At 49.4% G+C, this 21,061-nt stretch overlaps 1 protein-coding gene across 2 annotated transcripts in view; it reads right to left on the bottom strand.

The window, feature by feature from the left end:
• Usp10 (ubiquitin specific peptidase 10) overlaps positions 1–21,061 on the bottom strand; it is a 48,144-nt gene that overhangs the window by 6,422 nt on the left and 20,661 nt on the right. The window contains exons 2-9 of one of the 2 annotated variants that reach the window (XM_021170186.1): positions 20,199–20,267; positions 15,453–15,510; positions 9,809–10,837; positions 4,495–4,586; positions 3,854–3,963; positions 3,191–3,246; positions 2,881–2,984; positions 468–567 (exon numbers count right to left, since the gene is read on the bottom strand). In XM_021170186.1, the coding sequence (XP_021025845.1) occupies positions 468–567; positions 2,881–2,984; positions 3,191–3,246; positions 3,854–3,963; positions 4,495–4,586; positions 9,809–10,837; positions 15,453–15,510; positions 20,199–20,267 (1,618 nt within the window). The remainder of the gene's footprint in view (positions 1–467; positions 568–2,880; positions 2,985–3,190; positions 3,247–3,853; positions 3,964–4,494; positions 4,587–9,808; positions 10,838–15,452; positions 15,511–20,198; positions 20,268–21,061) is intronic. The other variant, XM_021170187.1, reaches the window with a different exon arrangement.

The raw sequence follows: 21,061 nt of genomic DNA, 5'->3' as shown, positions 1-21,061 counted from the left end.
ACCCAAGGGCTCGGCTGGTGGCACTGCTTAGGCAGTAGAGGCTGGCTGGAGGAGAAGGACAGCCTGGCTCTATGCTCTGCCCACTCTCTGCTCCCTGTGTGTGGGTAAACGTGGTCATCTAGCTTGCCAGTGTGCCCTCCGCTGTGATGGACTCTAACCCTAAGCCAGAGCAAAGCCTTTCCTCTGCTTCCCCACAGCAACAGAACAGGAACTATAGAATCTCCCTCTAGAGTAAAAGTTGAAACAATGTGCGTGAGCTGGATACATTTCGGTTATCCAAGGCCAACTTTCTCACTGCTCTACTAGGAAAGGAACAGCAGCTGGCTTTTAATGTGTCCTAAGCACTGTTGACCGGTGTACATGCCTGCACATGGACATGCATGCCCGTGTGTATGTATCTATAGCACAGACATGTGACCTTCCTTTAAGCCACTATCAGGCAAACAGCCTCACCCAGAAGAACCTACTTTCGTGCGTGGGTGAGAGTAGCTTCTTCAGGCTCAGCATCTCTTCATGGAGTCCATTGAGGATGAACCCTAGGTACTCCTCTGCGTCCTCCTGCCGGCCCTGAGGACAGACATGGTCACATGAATTCCAAGCAGTTGGAGGAAGGCCTCGAGAAGCCCCAGCACCTAGAGCAACTACACCTTAGATGAATGTTCTAGACCAGTGCACCCAACCCCAGAGTGGTCATGAGAGCTCTGCAGCCTGTTTCTATAGCTAACCTCTTAGCCACAGGTACTGCTTTATAGTTTTAAAAAATGGCTGGGCAAGGTGGTGCGTACACCTGTTCCCAGCATTTGGGAGGCAGAGGCAGGGGGATCTCTTTGAGTTCTAGGTCAGCCTGGTCTACAGTTAGCTCCAGACCAGTTAGGGCTACAAAATGAAACACTTTATTTTCTAAATAAATAAACAAACAAATGACTATTTTAAAAGTGCTTTAAAAAATAGCCCATGAACAAGGCACTGAGGGCCACTTCCCAACACAAACTGAGTCACCACATACACTCAGCTCTATCTGCGAGCCCTCACGGCACCTACACTTACACTCTGTACCTGCAAACCCATCTCGAGACAGCAGTCACCTGCTACACAGGGCTCACATGGGCATCCATCTGCTTGGGCCTCTGGGTGGAGCACACAGGTTTATTATATGCTCTCCAAAGTCTGCCCAGTTCAAAGCCAACCTAGGCAACTTACAGAGACTGGGGCTAGGAGTTAGAGCTCAAGGCTACTTGCTTGCTTACGCTTGCTTTGCATGGACACAATCCCCAGCACAGCCAACAAACTGACAAACGAAACAAAATAAAAGTCCTGCACACACACACAAGGACTCGGGGCATGGTACAGCAGGAGTCACACAGCAGACATGGAAGCGTGGAATCCCAGGCCAGGCCTGCCTGCAGGCTGGCCCCTGGCTGAGATCTGAGAACCTATCCCAGAATGGAGAAAGAACTGTGTCTGTGTACGCAGACAGCACTGTGTTTTAGTGCTGAGCTCCAGTGCAGTCCCTGAGGACCTGAGGAGCTCCAGGAGCCCCTCTACCAACCACATGGGCCACCACGCAATACTGAAGGACACCGTGGGGCAGTCTGAGGTTTTGATCTGTCTGCTGCAGTACTGTGCCCGCTGCACACCAGCTGCCCCAGCTCCAGCTAGGAAATGACCAAGCTGGTCTTAGACAAGAGCTCCACTCAGCGTTGTGAAAACGTCCACAGTTCTAGAAGGTCCCTGGGTGCCTTCCACCTCCGCTCCACTGCATCTGCACACTGTTGTTACACTTCTGGTTGTGCTTCTAATCCCCACCCTTGGGAGGCATCCCTAGCACCCCAAATCCCATGTAGTGGAAAGTGAAACTCCAAAACAAGAAAAGCTGTATCACAGGCATAAAAAAAAAAAAAAAAAAAAAAAGGGGGGGGGGGGGGGGCGGTGGCTCAGGATCTCAGGATTTTAAATCCTAACACTAGGGAGATAGAGGCATGGCTGATCTCTGAGCCTGGTCTACAGAGTGCACAGGACAGGGGTACACAGAGAAGCCCTATCTTGGAAGGAAGGAAGGAAGGAAGGAAGGAAGGAAGGAAGGAAGGAAGGAAGGAAGGAAGGGAAAAGAGGGGGGTGGGGAGAAAGGAAAAGCTAAAGTTGTGCAGCTGGTGTCTTTATGTACCTGGATGCTCACTCTATTTAAAGCAATACAGCTTTCAGACTATTCATTTAAATGGCATTTTCTTACTATTTTTCCTGTCTGAGTAAGCTTCCTGTCTGTACCTGCATTGCACTGCTCATGCCAATGCATTAGACTTGGCACTGGAAGACCAGCTGGATGCTCTAGACAATGACCACTGGAAGGCCGCCTGGCTCGCTCACCTGCTCACCTCCCCTTAGTTACCTGCTATGCAGTATTTTAGGAAAAACCAGGCTACAATGGCTGAGTTGATAGACTCACTGCTGTAGCCTGAGCAGGACTAAGATGGAGGCAGAGCACTCCAGGACCAGGAGGAACCCCCCTCTACCCAAGCACATTGCAGCAACAAGGGTCAGACTCAGAAGCCAGGCTCTGCCCATCAGCAGTGGATTCACAGGCTGGTGGAGCCAGTGAGACTCAGTCCTTGGTTCTTGATGCTATTAAATGTGGGTAACTGGCACATGTTAAGTCACTGAGTGTCTCCACCATAAACCTCACCCAGTCCTCAGCCCACCAAGTCACAGCATGAGGGACGCGCCAACAGCCACTTCAGGGTCATCTGTAACTTGCTCTGTAGCAGGCTAGGCTTGGTTCCCAGAGATCCTCTTGCCTTGGCCCCTATGCTCTAGGACTGCAGGCATGCCCCCTCCCCCAGCTCTTGGGAGCAGTTTCCATAGCAACCACAGAGCACCCCAGACCTTTTCAGACAGGCTCGACTTGATGACTGTCAGGAGTCTGTATATGTATGTGGGTTCAAAGGCAGCTCCTGGGCGGATATCTCTCACGATTTTATCCCCGAGAGCTGCAAGAAAAAACCAGAAGATTCTGGTAAGTAAAGAGACCACATAGAGGTGAAAGCAAATCCACCCAAACTCCCATCACACGGGGAAAACACCTTGGTTTAAATAAGACACTTTTTTCAGTAAGACCACACATTCACTACACGCCACCCCCTCGCTCCGTGTCCCCAATGACAAGGCGCCTATCCCGGCGCGAGCTCTGACTCACCTTGGCGGGGCTTGGGAGGCACTGGCATGTTAGTGAACTCATTCATGAGCCGAACACTAGATGGAGAAAGAGCAAAGCAGAGCCCACGTTAGGAGTGGGCCTGGGCACGGCGGCACATTAACCAGCAGCTGGAACAGCACCCAGGGGCTCTGTGTTAAAATCTACACATGTTATGGGACCATTTCCAGATGGCATTTTAAGCTGGTAAACAGTACGGGCTCTTCTATGGAATCTGAAGGGCAGCAAACTCTCCAGTTATATTCCACATCAACTTCCATAGAAAATCCCAACAGCATCTCCCTTTAAAGGAGAACTCCAGAGGCTGGAGGTTCAGAGACTTGTTGCTCTTACAAGGGACCAGGGTTCAGTTCTCAACACCCACTGCCAGCTCACAACTAGCTGTAATTCCAGGTTCAGGGGATCCAAAGTCTTCTGCCTGCCACCGCCCACATGTGGTGTGTACCCTTACATGTATGCAGGCAAAACACGCATTCACATAAATGTAAGAGCAGGACGGGGGAGATGGTGGAACACTCTTCTGTAGCAAATTGAGAACTGAGAGCTGGTGTCAGCCCCGGGAGCACCTGCTCAGCCAAACCGCTCGTTCCCATCACCGCAGGGAGAGCCCCCAACCACTGGCACGTGTGCGAGCGCTTTACTTACAAGCTATCTATCATGGGCGTTGATGTGCAAGGCCGCTGCACTTTTGAGTACAGAGGAATGAACTTCATCAGGTGATACATCGGAGGGCAAGCCACCAATGCCTGCAGGGTCTAAATTTCGTGGTAAAGAAGTGTAAAGGAAATGAAACAGACACAGAGGAACTTTTCTAAAAGGCACGTTAAAAAAAAAAAAAGATAAGCCAAGGACACTCAGCTACGGGGATATGTAAACACAAAGAGGAGTAAACCACATGAGAAGCCAGCTGCCTTGTAAAGGCCATGTAAGGATCCTCTCTCTGTCAGCCGGCCGCAGGACACTCAAGAGCCTAGCTAGCTGAGCAAAACACTCCCGCTAGTTAGAGCAAAGCCTCTAGTTCTACGCGGCCATTCTGTCCTACTATCTACCACCACTCCAATGAGAACAGAACATGCCCGACTCTACCCTTCACAAGCCAACAGATCAATCCTTGGACAGAGGCTCCAGAGTACCACCGACCATGAGGCAGGCAGACCGAGCGATGGCCCAGTCTCCGTGTTCAGAGTGCAGGCCGGCAGCCCTGGGGACGCTGCGGCAATCAAACACACCCGGACGGGAGAGTGGGCATGGTGGCCAGGCGCGGGGTTGGCAGCCAGGAAGGATACGGCATTAATGTAGCACCAGTTTCCTTTATTGATCAGCCCACGGGGTTGCAATGACACTGGCTTATGTATTAGGGTTACAGTCTCCAATAACTCTGCAAGAGTGAAGAAGCAAAGGAAGACATTAACATTGCAGTCAGAATCCATGCATGGGCGTTTCTGAAGTGCTAAGAGATTCCTTCAGAAGAGTGTGTCCTCTGAAAGCCTGCATTTAGCACCGCTTTGTTACTAAGTGGGGGTGTGGGGGGTGGGGGCAGTTGTCTTGAACATCATCAACATTTACAGTTATCCTCTCAGTTTACACTAGGACATTCCATGGCCAGAGACACCGACACAATACACAATCGCTAGCAGCAGAGAGCGGAGGTGGAAGACACTGGCTTCCCCACCAAGGCTGACAGCATGCTTCACCGGCAGCTAAGTCCCCTGGATACCAGCTTCAAAGGGACTGTGGGGGCAGGAGTGTGCCACCGGGCTCCCAGAAAACCGGGCAGACCACAGTGGGCGCTCGACGGCCGCATATTAAGTGGGAGCAGCGGCTCCTGCCAGTCACGGTTCCCTTCAGAAGTGAGATCAACCATTCGTCCCCTAACTCCTCACTCCATTCAGAAGCGGGTGGGGCTTCTCTCCTGACACCCCGGAAACCACTTTTTTCCAGCTTTAAGAAAGCTGTAAGCTGAGGAGGCACAGTTGAGTGGCTTGATATGGCTCCCATAGATCACTTTATCTGAGAAACTAAACCATTACAGGCTCCAGAGAAGCACCAGCCACAGCCACTGAGAGCAGTCCCTTAGTGAAAGGTGTGCGGTGCGGATCTAGGACAGGAAGACGCATGCTGACAGCTCCCACCAATCCTGGAGTTGTCCAGTAACACTCAACTGCATAGTCATAACTCTGCCAAGAAGGGACTCTGACACCTCATCTTACAGATGAGAAAACTGAAGTCACAGCACTGAGCCAGATACAACTGTGGGTCTACCTGGTGGGCTCAGGTGTTCCCAGCACTTGCTGCCAGGCCTGGTGGTCTGAGTTCACAGCCCCTTGTGGTAGAAACACGACCAACTTCCACAACCTGACCTCACAAGCACACACACTTGTACATACACACAAACATGCTTGCACACTTGTACATACACACAAACATGCTTGCAAGCACAGAAGGAGCAAATAAGTCTAAGGAAGAAATGTTTTTAAATATTCTGTGAGGCGGGGCACTCCCTTCCCCCCTCCCACAGCCTTCTGCCACCTGTTCTTGGGCTAAACGAGGAACCATAGTACAGCACTGATCACAGTAACCTCCAAACCTGTGTGTTCAAACAAAAACACACCCCACGCAACACCACAGGCTCTACAGCAGCCATCAACAGCGTGGCAAGCTTTTACAGAATTAGAAGCTCGGTCTTCCTACCATGGCTGACCTCTGTAAGAACAGCTAATATATCCCGCGTGCACCCAAGCCTGCAACTAGCCCCGCTCCAGGCCAGCTCAGACAGGTAATGAAGGGCTCACTGTCCCGGTGGGCAGCGCCACAGACTGTAAAAAAGTCTGGGGAGTATGCTTCACCTACAGACATACCAAGAGAACAGCTAGATGACTGGAGGCGCAGACATCAGAAATCAGGCAGTGGGGGAAAGGTGTCTGTCTATCCGGAAAGGACAGCAGGAAGTATGAACACTGAATGGCGACTTACACATAGGCATCAGCGTGCTGCAGTCCCAATATTCCCATGGTCACGCACAACCTTCAGGTTCACAGTGCAGACTAATAGTATCAATATGAAGAAGCAAGCCAGAGATCTGGGTAAGAGGGTGGAAGCCAGTATACACTGCTCAGCGGGATGCCTGGCCCAGAAGTTAGAGCCACATGGGCGGAGAAAATTCTGTTTTCCTAGTGAAGGCAAAGCCTTCTTTTGTCAGTTGAAGGCTGGAAGGGATGGGGCACCATGATATTCACACCTGCTTTCGCACGGGCACTGACTAGGCCACATTTTTAAAAGATGAGAGACCTATGTGATGACGCTTGCCTATAAATTGGCAATTCGGAGGCTACAGTGGGCATCAGGAGTTCATGGTCACTACACAGCAAGTTAGTTCCAGGGGTACAGAGAGACTGCAGGCTAAGGTGAGAATCTCCCCAAACCTGCGGGTACCTGACCTGGGTACAGCATGCAGTGAAGTGGCAGAAACAAAAGACACTGCTTTAAAGATAGGTCAAAGTAAGACTTTGCTCCCTAAAAGCTGACTCTGACACCACGAGATGCCTTTATTTAGCAAGCATGCACACCCACTCACACATGCGTGAACACACACACACCGTAAGACTAGCGGTGTGGGTGTGCTGCATCAGTGTAAAAAAGAACCCAGCACCACATGTGACAGCTAATTCCTTTTCAAAAGGGAACTGGGTAAGCGGGTTGCGCTAAGCCCTAGAACAAGCCTCTGTGGACCAGAGACTCTAAGGTGCTGAGCCGTTTCTCCAGCCCCAAGAACAATGGAGTAATTTTTAGGGAAAAAAAATCTAGGTCTCTCTTCTGTACCTGCCTGTAAAGAGTTACCCTGCACTTGAGAATAGCCTCAATAGCCTGGGGGCTCCCACAGGTGACACAGGAGAATGCAATCCAATCTGAAGCCAGCTCTAGTCAACTTCTTCCCAACTGGGAAACCACATGTTCAAGGCTCATTTCTGCATGGTCTTCTCTTCTAGAACCAGCAGGATCCATTTTCCAAGATAGCGAGCCTGTCTCTTAGCGCCACCCAGTGGTCTGTTCAAAACCTGCAGGCAAGCAGACCTGAGACAGAACACTTTGTGCAACAGACAGGACAGACAGGACAGGCAGTGCTCAAAGGGCTGCCTTCCTTCTGGTAGAATTCTCAAGTGCAGGGTAACTCTTTACAGGCAGGTACAGAAGAGAGACCTAGATTTTTTTTCCCTAAAAATTACTCCATTGTTCTTGGGGCTGGAGAAACGGCTCAGCACCTTAGAGTCTCTGGAATGCTGGTACTTCAGGAGAAGCTACATGCCCTGCCCTTTGTCCCCAGACTGCTGTCCTTCCGCAAGCCCTGGGCAGTCAGCCCTGAGCTGCTCACTTACTCCCGAGAGCGGTGCAAACATTCTTCTTCCGTCAGCAGTATACCAGTTCCATGGTTCTCAAGTTTCCTTCCACTGATCTCCTGATTCAGTTACTCCTACTAAAACTGGCCAATATAGGTGAGTGGTGGGGCACACCTTCAGTCCCAGCATTCAGGAGGCAGAGGCAGGTGGATCTCTGAATTTGAGGCCAGCCTGGTCTACAGATGGAGTTCCAGGAGAGCCAGGGCTACACAGACACTATCTTGAGCTTACTACACAAAGGGCCAATATGCACTTAGAATAACCGAAGTAAACAGAAGAGTGAGTGTCTCCCATCCTCCAGACCTGCCTGGTTGAAACTAGTACTCCTTGTGCTGTTAAGATTTTCTGGCTGGGGCTGGTGAGATGGCTCAGTGGGTAAGAGCACCCGACTGCTCTTCCAAAGGTCCGAAGTTCAAATCCCAGCAACCACATGGTGGCTCACAACCACCCGTAATGAGATCTGATGCCCTCTTCTGGTGCGTCTGAAGACAGACAGCTACAGTGTACTTACATATAATAAATAAATAAATCTTAAAAAAAAAAAAAAAAAAAAAGATTTTCTGGCTGGCACAGAAGTCAGAGAGATCCACCTCTAGATTAGGTTGCTGCCCAGCAAGCTCCCAGAATCTCCTTGTCTCTGACCCCAGTGACAGAGTGACAGGCCATAGCTTTCTTACACGTATGACAGAGAATCAAACTCAGATTCTCAGGCTTGCATAACAAGGCCTCTCATGTACTGAGCCATCTCCCAGTCCAGCACCTGGGAGACGGGCAGTAAAACTTTACAATCTGTGAAAGGCATGCGATACAAAGTGAAACTGAAAAGAAAATGGGCTGGAGAGGTGGCTCAGAGGTAAGTACACTTGTTGCTCTTCTAGATGTGGGGTCAATTCCTAGCACCCACATGGCACACATGCAGGCAAAACACACATAACATATTTACATAAAGTAAAATAAAATTTTAATTTAAAAAAAAAAAAGGAAAAAGGTACTGGTGGGTGGTATGTAGAGAGGAAGACCACTTTGCTTTCACAGTACCAGCTACTACTCCAGAAGAGGCCGGTTAACTCTCCAGCACCCTCACAAGGGTTTACAACAGACTACAACTCTAGTTGGAGGCAATTTGATGATTTCTTCTGGCATCTTCTGGAACAAGTGTTGCCTGGACATACATGAAGGCAAAGACCCACATACATAAAAGTCAAAATTAATAAATAACGACCCCCACAGAGCCCAGCGGTGAACCCTGTGATCCCAGCACCCCATCAGGAGGTGGGAGCAGGAAAAAAATCCACTTTGAATACAGCCTGGTACAAGACCAGCCTAGGCTACATGATAAGATGTTATACCAAAGACCAACATACATATGAAGCCTAAAACAATAAAAATAAAAATTTCATCAATTTTCTCATTTGAAGAGACCTTAGAACACTAAGACTATTCAGAACAGTATTATCACATACAGCCTAAAATGTTACCATCTTTGTTTTGGCTTCTTTTGAGACAGGGTCTTGCTGCTGAAGCCAGGCTGACTTTAAACTGCCTCTGCCTCCCAAGCGCTGGAATTACAGGTCTGTGTTTCCAATGTGATTAAACTCCTCAACTTGTCACCCCAACCATCAAGAGGATACGCCTTAATGTCTGCAGGGATGCTGAGCACTCCAGGGGCCCGCTGCAGCTGTCTCAGGAGCTGGGGCCTGAAGACCTGCTTCTGCACCACGCATCTGGCGCCTGCCTGACTTCTCCCCTTACTCTGTTGCTATGATTCTCAATGAAATCCATCACTGAACCCAAAGTCACTAAGGGAAGGAAGATGGGGGGGGGGGGTGCATTATTCTTTAGAGTGCCTTCTTCTGTAGATATAGAAAGAGCGTACACAGTGAGTGTGAGCTGAGAAGGCTTACTAGACCTGATGGACACCCTAGCTACAGCACAGGGCATGTGTGCCATACATGACAATAGTATGGCACCGAGAAATGGACATGGAGTTTGTCAGAACAAAGTCATAACAGACGTGAGTTTTCCCTGCTTACATAAAGGCATGGCACCCTCTCCCTCCATCTTCCTCCCTACGTATACCGTTTGACTACTGGATAACATTAACACATACTTTACTACTTTACTACTGTTTGCACACCGGTCAGCTACCACCACTGGGTACCAACAGCCGGCTCCCAGGCCCACTCAGCCTGTCCTTTAACTGTACCTGCAATCTTTATGGCTACGGGATCCTCTGACACTGGAACAAGCCCTTCTTTGACTTCCATCTGTTTTTCAGAGGCCAGGGGGGATGGGACAGGGGGAGAACACTTAGTTTCCACATACGCCATGGGTGAGGAGGAAGAGGGCTTAGAATCATGAAAGAGACTAGCCCAGGACTTTGCAGGCTGGCTAATGGGGATGGCGCCAGAGGCAGGGAGCGCACTTTCGGCAGGAGGTGACTGGCTCTCTGGCTTTGCAGGGTCCAGGTCTGCACCCTCGTCGGTGTGCAGTTCTGCCCCATTGGCAGCAGTGTCCTCGCCTGGGGATTCAAGTATTTTTCCATTAGCAACTGCGAAGTTCTCAGTAGTATCGGTGCCAACGTAGGGCTGCGTCCCAGCTGTCCTTAGCAGGTTGTCTGCAGGGAGGCAGGGCTGCTCAAAGTCAGTTTCGTGGCAGCCCTCACACAGCCCTGCAGTCCTGGCATCGCCTCCTAGTGTCCTGGGGAACGGACTGTCAGGGACAGGGCCACTGATGAAGTCCACGGGGTTCTGAGGGCTGTCACAAGTCCTGGGCACGACTGGAGGAAGCACGTCCATGAACTCGGCGTCCTCCACAGCCTCGCCACTCGTGCCCACTGAGGTGGCATGGCCATTGACCAGGGTGGCTGGGGAAGCACTGTCCTCACCGCCATCTTTCAGATAACTGTAGTATCCAGGGGGCCGCTTCTTCTTCTTTTTCCGCTCCCTCTGACCAAGGCCGCCAGCAGCACTGTCGTTCTCCAGGGTCTCGGCCTCGGCGGTAGAGTTGCTTTCCAGAGCCAAGGCCGAGGCCGGGTACTGGTCAATGGAGCTGTAGGTCTCGTCTTTTTCAACGGCATCAGGGATCTTTTTGGAAGTCGTACAACCAAGGATAAATTCGGGTGCCTGGGGGTTCAAGGTGCTTGAAATACTGTAGCTAGGGGCTCTCGGCAGCCCCTCACTAGGTTCAATGACTTCATCTACACCAAACTCGATCCTCTGGTGCTCCTGTCCTGCTGAGAAGAAATGATCAGTCAATGCCCGTCCATCCAGATTACAGGGTGCAAGGTGCATAGTACCCAAACCACTAGTCCTCTTTGAGAGGTGACACTTTGTATCATTTCCTAACAGGGCTATGACAGGCCTTAGCCTAATCTGTTGAAAATGACATCTAAAACAAGACCAACTTGGGTATATAAAAAATAGAAGTCTATTCTCATCCCTGGATATCTGGGTAACTAAGAGTTTAAAAAACAGAGGGTAGAAATTAAATTTGTAATTAAAAATTACTGGGGTATGTTGTTTCAGTCCTGGAATGGCGAGGCAGAATTAGGAATTCAAGGTCACCCTCCACTCCATGGTGGCTGCTGGCAGCCTCATTGTACAAACCCACACACATGCATCTTGTGGCTTAAGTCAGCGGCAGACAGCACGCTTGCCTGGAGTCACTCGTGTCTTCAGGGGTACAGGGACAGGTGCTGGCTCACACCTGTAATCCTGACACACAAAGCTGAGGCATAAAAAGTCCAAGTCCTGGACGGCACAGTGAGACCTTGTCCCTCCTTGCAGACCTCATGGTGCTTCATGCCTAAGCAGAGGGAATGTGGGCTCTGGTGGCACAATCTGAGACACTGGTACGTCAGCTTCTCCCGGGAAGCTGCAGAACCAGGACCCCATAGGCAGTCTGTGTGCACAATCCCACTCTCTCGGACTCCTCCACTGAACACTTTGACTGAGGTCTAGATGCAGCCCCTGCCTCAATAGCAGCTAGCTAGTGACTACTCAATTCAGACGGGGGTGAGGGTGGGGGTGGGGTTGGCGGTGGTAAAGCCACTTTGCAAGCCTATAAAACCAAAGTTAGAACTAAACTTTGAGGGACTCTGAGGCAGGATCTACTGTGTAGCCAGCCCAGCCTGTTTTGGGGCCTAGGATCACAGGCATCAAACACTGTACCTGCCCAGGGTTTTGAACTTGAAAATTCACACTGCAAGCTCCAGTATATGCTCTTCCCAGTCAGTGTTAGCCTGCTCCTCCCATACACGTCACGGTGGACACTGTATCTTAGTCTACATCTTCGCAAGTAGGTTACTAGAATCAACTGTACCCTTCAACAACATGGAAGACCACTGTGTGAAATGCCATGCATCTAAAATTAACGCCTTAAACTGTGGTACAAGGTGGCAACGGTTTTTTAAGTCCCTCATTTCAAGGACATAATCATAACCCAAAAATTATGTCCTAAGAATGTTTAACCCTGGAGGGCTTGTGATGGGAAATGAAGGTCCAGCAGAAAGCCAAAGACATGCTAACTGTGGGGTGGAGGTGCCTAAGCCAGTGACATGCTGACTGTGGGGTAGAGGTGCCTATAGCTGGGGAAGGAAGAAAGGCAATTTTACCCCAAACAGTGACTAGCAGTGACACAGCAGTTTTGCCTGTGTTTGCAGCGGGTCACTGACTGAGCAATTTTTTCCCTTCACTTTAGAATGGATTACCCAAAAAAAAAAAAAAAAAAAAAAAAAAAAATCAATGGCTTCTATTACACCTAGAGTCTAGATTCTATGATACTCCACATCCAAGCACATCCACGATGCCTGGAGCTGCCAGCCATAAACACTAATGTGCTTGTGCTTGGATGACTCCCCGCTGAGACACAAATGCTGCTGTGAAATCATTCGGGTTTACTGTGCTGGGCTGTAAAGCTTACAGGACTGCTTACTCCAGTAGAAAGAAAAGGGCCTTTCACATCCATTCTAAATCTTACCAGAACAATACTCTAGGTGTGACTTGATATCACAGCACAGTACTTCAGGTCAGTTTCTCGTGTGTGTGTGTGTGTGTGTGTGTGTGTGTGTGTGTGTGTGTGTGTACACTCACAGCATAAAGCTCAGACTTAGATCCATCCTTCAGGTGAACGGGTGAAAAGTGAGGCCTACATATGTGACTCTGAATAGCTCAGCACCGCATAAGGAGGACAACACCCTGGGCTTGTGAAAGTATCTCTGCTGGGAAAGGAGCTCAGGGAAAGCCAGACAGCCTAGGTTAGAGATGGCTCCGTGGTTAACAGCACTGGCTGCTCTTCCAGAGGACGGACCCAGGTTCAATTCCCTGCAACCACATGGGAGTTCACAACTGTATGGACGTCCAGATCAAGAGATTCCATGTCCTTGTTGGGCACCAGGCACACACACAGGATACAGATATACACATAAAAGGTAAAAAAACTTACATATACATTAAAAAGAGAAGAAAAGGCGAGGGCATTTTAAAGCAATATTTCTCAAAGTGAGTTCCATCAAGTACGCATATCTCTATGGCGGTTGGAGACTTCCCAAGCAGGGATGGCTCAGTGAGTTCACATTTACTGGGGAGAGCAAGTGAGGTAACAGTGGGAAAAAAAAGGCAAGAAGGGCTTCGGGTGTGGCTCAGAGGGAGGCTGACTTGGCCAGCCAAGGGCAAGAGAAGACTCAAAAGTTAGTGTGATGAAAATAACTGTCCCAGCAGGGTGCGGTGACACCCTTTAATTCCAGCATTGTGCACAATTCCCACAGAAGCTATTCAGACAGCAGTAGGACTTCAACAGTTAACTGGATGGACAGCAAGTACGCACTGCTACAAAGTTCAGCAGCTGCCACAAACAAAAAAACAAACAAACAAACAAAAACGGTGGCAGGTAAGGCACGGCTGCGGCTGCGGCTGCGGTGTCCTGAGGTCACCTGCCGTGACTGCCCATGCTGGGAGACAGACAAGAAGGAAGCTCCTCTTCCTCACGCACACACTTTCTAGACACTAGGCCACGGCAGACATTCAGATATGGGGGTGGTCCCTGCCATCCACGTCCAGACAGCCTAAAAGGGAGGCAGACTCATTAACTCGGTATGGAAGGCCCTAGGGCAATGGTTCTCAGCCTCCCCGATGCTGCGACCCTTCAATACAGTCTGTCTTGCTGTGTTTATCCCCAAATATACAATTATTTTGGTGCTAATTCCTAACTGCAATTTTGTCACAGTTATAAATCATAATGTGAGCATCTGGTGTGCCCCTGTGAAGGAGCCACTCAACCCCTAAAGGCTGTGACCCACAGGCTGACAACTACTGCTCTACGGAGAGAAAACAAAAGAGGCTACACAGATTTTAGAGACAAAGAGCCCTTAAGTGGTTGTACCAACTGACTGAGCAAGCAGGCAGTAGGACCCTAGACGTCTTACCACAGGGTAAAGAATGACCACCGCCAGCTCACACAGCGATGCCCACGGGCCCACACCTGGAGCTGGACAGCAGCAGATCAAAGGACAGCTGGCTTCTGCAGCTCTGCTCACTTTGCTAACTATGCTAAGCTGTTTCTAAGCCTGCCCTGGCCCTTAGGCTCTCCCGTCAGCACTAACTGTCAACATTTCTACTCACTTTCAGAGATATTCCCGTGGATAAGGCTGCCTTAGTCTTTCCAAGTTCATGCATGAGCCTGATTTATAATTAACACAGGTCTGACATGCTAGCTAAACATGGAATCTAATCCTTGGTTCTATTTAAAAAAAAAAAAAAAAACGACTTTCTTTTTCTTGGAAGCAAGGAACCTAAAACAATCCTGACTAGAAATGATCACGTGGGCCTGCAGTGACTGTATAGCCAGGATATGTTAAACACACCTCAGTAACAAACACTGGGGCACCTTGATAAACATGACACTTAGGCGTAAATCGGCCAGGGCTCATGCTGGAGGCCTAAATGCCCAGGCATGGGTCATGAACACCAACTGCTGTAACAACTCCCTGGACCGGGCAGAGTTGAGCACAGCCATGTGGGATGCCACACCCACAACACCAGGGCCTGCTGAGGAGACTACAGCACCTCTCTCCTGACCACAACTTACCATGCCCAGAGTTCTGGAGCGTGGCACAACCTTGAAAGCACACCTGCCAATTTGAGTGACTTGGTAGTTGTGGTGGTTTGAGTATGCTTGGCCCATAGGCCGTGGCACTGTGGGTGGGTGTGGCCTTGTTAGAGGAACTGGCACTGTGGGGGTGGGCTGTGAGACCCTCCTCACTGCTTGCAAGACTTCTGTTTGCCTTGAGAACAAGATAGAGAATTCTCAGCTCCCAGTACCAAGCATGCCGGGATGCTGCCATGTTTCCCTCCATGATAATGGACTGAACCTCTGAGCCTGTAAACCAGCCCCAAGTAAATGTTTGCCTTCATACTGGCTGCCCTGGTCATGGTGTCTCTTCACAGCGATGGAAACTGTAAGACAGAAGTTAAGCGAGCTGCAGGTCAGAGCAGAAGCTTGAAGCTCTAATGAAATGCTGACTCCGGCTGAACTGACACTGCAGCTCTGGGGAGGCTGAGCTAAGATCACAAACCTGAGCCTGCTAACCTACAAGGAATGGGAGTCAACAGGGACAGATCAGGGAGACAGCTCAGCAAGACACTTGCTGCACAAGCCCGATGACCTCTGTCCAATCACCAAACCCAGGCAAAAGCAGAAGAGGACATATTCCAGAGAGCTGACCGCTGACATCCACATAAAAGCATACTCCAAAATAAATGAATAAATTAAAATTTGAGTTGAGAAAAGATGACCCAATGTTGGACATGTTTGCAGGTTTCCTGCCCACCCAGTCCATGCGCCCGGCTTACCATCTGGCAGTTCATCTTCAGCCTGTATGCTACACAGAGTCCCACTGTATGGAGGGAGCTGCGAGAAAAGTCAGAAACAAATCTTAACAGATTATCAAAGCCCTACAGAAGCCACTGCATCAGCACAGCCCTTCCTCTAAGCTCTGCACAAGCAACTCGCCAGGACATCACATTCCCAGAACAACACAAAGATTCACTCCAATCTGAACCAAACAGTGTAGGAATGCTTTCAATCATTTACCACTGCTAAATACACTGCAAACGAGACTGGGATACTGAAAACACACTCCTGCTGACACATGAACAGGCTACTGTAAAACCCACCCTCGCTCCCTCCCTCCCTTCCCAGAGTGTCAGGCAGGCAGGATGATCCCAACCCCAACACTCCATCTGTTAACAGTGGGAACTGAAGAGCCAGCACCACTGGCAGAAGTGAACCAGACCCAGAAGAAAGGGCTGGGCCCTTGGCTGTCATTTTACAGTGCGCCGTGCAGATGAGTTAATGGTTTAAAGTCACCTTCCTTGTATGAAGAAAGGAAGAGAACAACATAGGTCTGGCTACTTTGTGAAAACCTGGCAAATTTTATGAACCTCTCAAATACTTCTTCCTGCTAATTCTATTATTTATTTTGGATTTGGGGGTGTCTGAGAAGTGAGTCAGCTGACAGAACCTAGCCCCAAACACCATCTGTCTGGTCACTGAAGTCCAGGAGTCTCTAGCCCAGGGCAATCACTGTCGGCTGTGCCCGTGGCCTCCTAGGCTCATGTGTCCGGATGAACTCTGGCTAGCCAATGCAACAGTTATAACGAGGCAAGGTTATTTCCCCCAAAATAAAGTGCTGGGTTCTCTCGCCAGGTGGTGATGACAAACAGCAAGAAAAAACCAACCATGGCTGGAAAGGAGCCCAACCACTCAGGACCTGGCGCCTAGGACTTAGCACCTTGACACAGAGGCAAACACTTCCACATGCCATCACTGACAGCACACAGAAGCAACATCACCACAGCTTCTCACCAAATCTAGGTCACAAAAGGGCAAGACACCCTTACAGAGACTGTCTGCTCTGTGGATGGTACTAGGGGACAGACGGAAGTGTGTATAATCTGGACGCCTAAAAAGGTGTCAATCAATCCATTCACACAAGTGTCACCCTAACACTGGGAAAGAAACCTTCTGAATCTAGAAGGGAAAGCCTAGGGAGGAGCAGCGATGGTGCCCAGACCTGCTGGGAAGGTAAACCACCCCAGGAATGCACCCAGCTTCCCTGCCAAAGCTTCACATCAGTGTGGTTAGAAGCAGAAACTTCACTTGTAATGTGCATAGGTGGGGTCTCTGGGAAGTAGAAAAGGCAGACGGGTGAGTAGGGCAGAACAAGAGGACTGAGACAGAGAGGATAATCCCCTGGGACTATTCGGTCGGAGGTCTTATCAACACAAGCTACCAACATTCCCACCATCAGACTTTGTAAGTCAGACAGCTAAGCAGCTCTTCTCAAAACCACCAGCCGCCCTCCAGCAAGACTTGTTAATGGCACCAGCAATGAGCACAGCGAGGCGCTGTGATGGGCAAGGGCTCCCAACACTCCTGCTCCCGGGACCTCAGGAGGGGGCTTCTGAGACAGCAGAATAGGACTGTCAGGCTAACTGTTTCCATCACTGGGGCAATATGACAATTTCATTTATCAGCCGGGTGTGGTGGCGCACGCCTTTAATCCCAGCACTCGGGAGGCAGAGGCAGGCGAATTTCTGAGTTCAAGGCCAGCCTGGTCTACAAAGTGAGTTCCAGGACAGCCAGGGCTATACAGAGAAATCCTGTCTCGACAAAAAAACAAACAACAACAAAAATTTCATTTATCATTTACTTGGGATGCGAGGGTCAGTTCTCTCATGACACCATATGGATCCTGGGGACTCAAGTCAAGTCATGAGGCTTGGCAGGAAGGACCTTTACCCACTGGGCCACCTCTCCAGCCTTACTATCATTGTATACTGAGTATATTTCGGGCATTTTTCTTTAGGGTCTGGTGAGATGGCTCAGCAGATAAGAAGGTTACTGAACAAGTCTAGCAACTGGAGTTTAATTCCTGCAAGTGACTCCACAAAGTAGTTCTGTGTGGTCTCCCATCGCACCCGGCCCCATACACACGAGGCCCACCTGCAGCTGCTTCCTGAGTGCTGGGATAAAGTGTGTGCCTGCACCACCACCTCCAGCACACACTATTACCTACTTTAGCTGCTACCATCCCAGGGACCCGCCCAGTCGGAGGAAAATCAACAAGCTGTCCTCTATTCCCACACATACTCAGACACGTACACACACACAAATGAAGGTAAAAATAATTAACAGGGCCAGGCAATGGTGGCCTTTAATCCCAGCACTAGGGAGGCAGAGGCAGGTGGATTTCTGAGTTCAAGGCCAGCCTGGTCTACAGAGTGAGTTCCAGGACAGCCAGAGCTACACAGAAAAATTCTGTCTCGAAAAAACAAAAAACGAAACAAAACAAAAAACCCAACGTAACAGGGCAGGTGGGGTTGAGAACAGGAGGCACCAGGTTGGGGAGGGAGGAGAAGAGTGGGAGAAATGACTGGAATTGGCACTGGGCTGAGGTGGAAATCTAGTGCAGTGGGAACCCCATGGAACCTACGAGAGCAACCCTTGCGAAGACTCCATGATGGGGAACATGGATCGTGAACCGGCCATCTTATGTAACCAGACAAGGCCAGGAGTGGAGTGATCAGGACACCAACCCAGCCATAAAAGCTTTGACCTACAGTTTGTCCTGCCTGCAGACTCTGGGACCAGTGCCTAGCAGAATTGTCATTAAAAAGACCAAGAGACTTTGCCCCACAACTGATGGGAGCAGATGCAGAGCCCCACAGCCAAACACTGAGCAGAGCTTGGGAGTCCTTCAGGGGCAGGAGGAAAGCCTGGAGGAGCCAAGGGGGCTGGGGATACACTAGGAGAACAAGACCCACAGAATCAACTGCCTGGGAGTCTCTGGGCCTCACAGAGGTCAGGAGTCTCTCGGGGCCTGACTCTGTATATATGCTACGGCTGAGTAGCTTGGTCTTCTTGTAGGGATCCTGACAATGGGGAATGAGGGGCTAACCCTGACTCTTGCCCTTTCTTCTTACTGGGTTGCCTTGATGTGATGCTACGTGTCTGATCTTATTGTAGCTTTGTTATGCCATATAAGCCTGATGTTCCTGGGCCTGTTCTTTTGTGGGGGCGGGCAGGGGGAACAGGAGATAGATAGGTCAAGGCGGACACTGCAATTGGGATGTGTATATGAGAGAAGAATGTTAAACTGTAACAGGTATGTGATGCACACCTGCAGTCTCAGTACTCGGGAAGTGGAGTCAGGAGGATTGCTGAGTGTGAGGCCAGCTTGCACCGCAGAGTACAACTTGGGAAAACTATGATTACTTTTGCTCTTGGGTGTGCAGCAGCCTTCACCCAATCAACGACAGCCTCACTAAGAACGTCCCTTGTGCCGATGGACACAGCAACACCATGAGCAGAACCATCCAAATGGGCCACCTTCTCCAGCTATACAGCTGCTCAGAATACAAAAGGTCTCTGTCTGGAACCCCAGCAGTCAAGAGGCAGAGGCAGGGATTCACCATGAATTCAATTTGAGATACATAGTTAAGTTTCAGGGGCAGCCTACACAGGGTAATGTTTCCAGTTGCCTCCTCTACTCAGTCAGAAGGCCTCATCTTACAGGGGTACCATGGTCAGTTCACCTCAGCCTGTAACTCCTCTAACTCTAGGTCCAGGGGATCTGACAGCTATGGCTTCCGGGGACACTGCACACACAGTACTACACAAACCCCATGCAGACACACACACACAATTAAAATTCCAGGTTAAAGCTGGTTGTAGTGGTGCACTTTAATCCCACTACTTGGGAGGCAGAGGCGGTGGGTCTCTGTGGGTTCAAGGCCAACCAGAGCTATGTAAGTTCTGAGTCACAACGAGTCCTTGCCATAAATAAATAAATAAATAAATAGGTAAATGGGTAAATGGTGGGAAAGGGATCTATGGGAATGTGAAACACCACCAGGGACTCCCTCAGGAACCCACTTCGGCAACCAGGAAGCCCCTAGAAATAAGCACACAAATATACTGTTGCAAATTAACCACAATGTGTGATGGACCATGCTGAGCCGTTAAAGTCAGAAAACGGGCTGGAGAGGTGGCTCAACACTGACTGCTCTTACAGAGGGCCCGGAGTTCAGTTACCAGCATCCACAACATGGCTCACAAGCATCCGTAATCCCAGCTCCAGGGTGTCGGGTATCTCCTGTAACCTCTGTGGACACCAGGCATGCAAGTCACATGTATATCGGGCAAAACACATACTCACTAAAGAAATGAACAAATAATACCATAAACAAAAACAAAGCAGCAATGTCTTAGCATGGAGAACTCAGCATCCTCTTCAGGTGAGCTGCAAAGGGATATCTGGAGGCACACACAGCACTCAACCCTTCCTGTAGACAGAGTGCTCCCCACCCACAGTGCAGCCTCAGGAAGGCAGGCGTGAAGAAGAAAGCAACAGGGGCTTGGCCTGTGTGTGAGGATATACCTTACTTCTTTGTTGAGGACTTACAAAAGCCAGCGAGCGGGCCCAGCACTCCTAGTATAATCTCTACTCGTTTATGAGTTAGAACTCTCAACTAAAGTGAAAGTGAACTGTCAATCACCTCTACAAATATGTACATGACAACAATTTTTCTTACCTCAACAGAAGAGCGGGGAGTCACAAAAAACTGATTGAATTCATCAGGGCTGAAATCGCCAAAGATATACTGAAACAATAAAATAAGAACACTTGATTACATGTTACACATGACTTACTTTGTAAAAGCCACATATTTTACACGTGTTTGTCTTAGGAAGCATCTATAGTAGAATTTTCCAAATCCTTTTCAAGTAAGCAGTGAGGGACTACAAGCTAAGGTTCCTAAGGCAGGCAGTATTTCCCCATGACCAGCAAGAAAACGTCATCTAGCCTTTTCTGTAAATTGTCAAAGAACAAATTTGAAAAAGCTTATTTTGAAGCAAATCAAGTTTAGTCCCAGAGTATGTCGGCTCCTGCCGTTCCCCAACCAGTCTTCCTGGTTCGCCTCCACTTAGCTTTCTGCTGAGTCATGTTATTACCTACCTCCATTTTATTGTTCCCTGCCAAAGGATAGGACAATTCACTGGGCAATGTCAGTGACCCTGACTAACAATCTCAAGAGAGATGTGTATTTATTATAAACATAAAGTAGAACAGGACTCCAGCTTCATATTGCTGTGAGTGACCTTAACTCACAGGATCTGGTACAGCACAGGTGACTCTGCCACATGACTGCCAGCTCCTAAGAGCTTCAAGAAGTCTGCCACTAACAAGTATCACTATGGAATTTCCACAGCATGCATGCATGCATGCATTCATTCAGCCAGCCAGCCAGCAAAGTACATATATATAAGACTCAGGCCTGGGTCCTGAAAACAAGCAGAGCTGTCTCTCCAGCTCTACTGCAGCTTAAAAATCTAGAAATAGCCGGGCGTGGTGGCACACACCTTTAATCCCAGCACTTGGGAGGCAGAGGCAGGC

The sequence above is a fragment of the Mus caroli genome, chromosome 8 (genome assembly GCF_900094665.2).
Source record: "Mus caroli chromosome 8, CAROLI_EIJ_v1.1, whole genome shotgun sequence".
NCBI lineage: Eukaryota > Metazoa > Chordata > Mammalia > Rodentia > Muridae > Mus > Mus caroli.
Note: the sequence above shows the minus strand (reverse complement) of the source record. Positions and strands in the feature narration are given on the sequence as shown.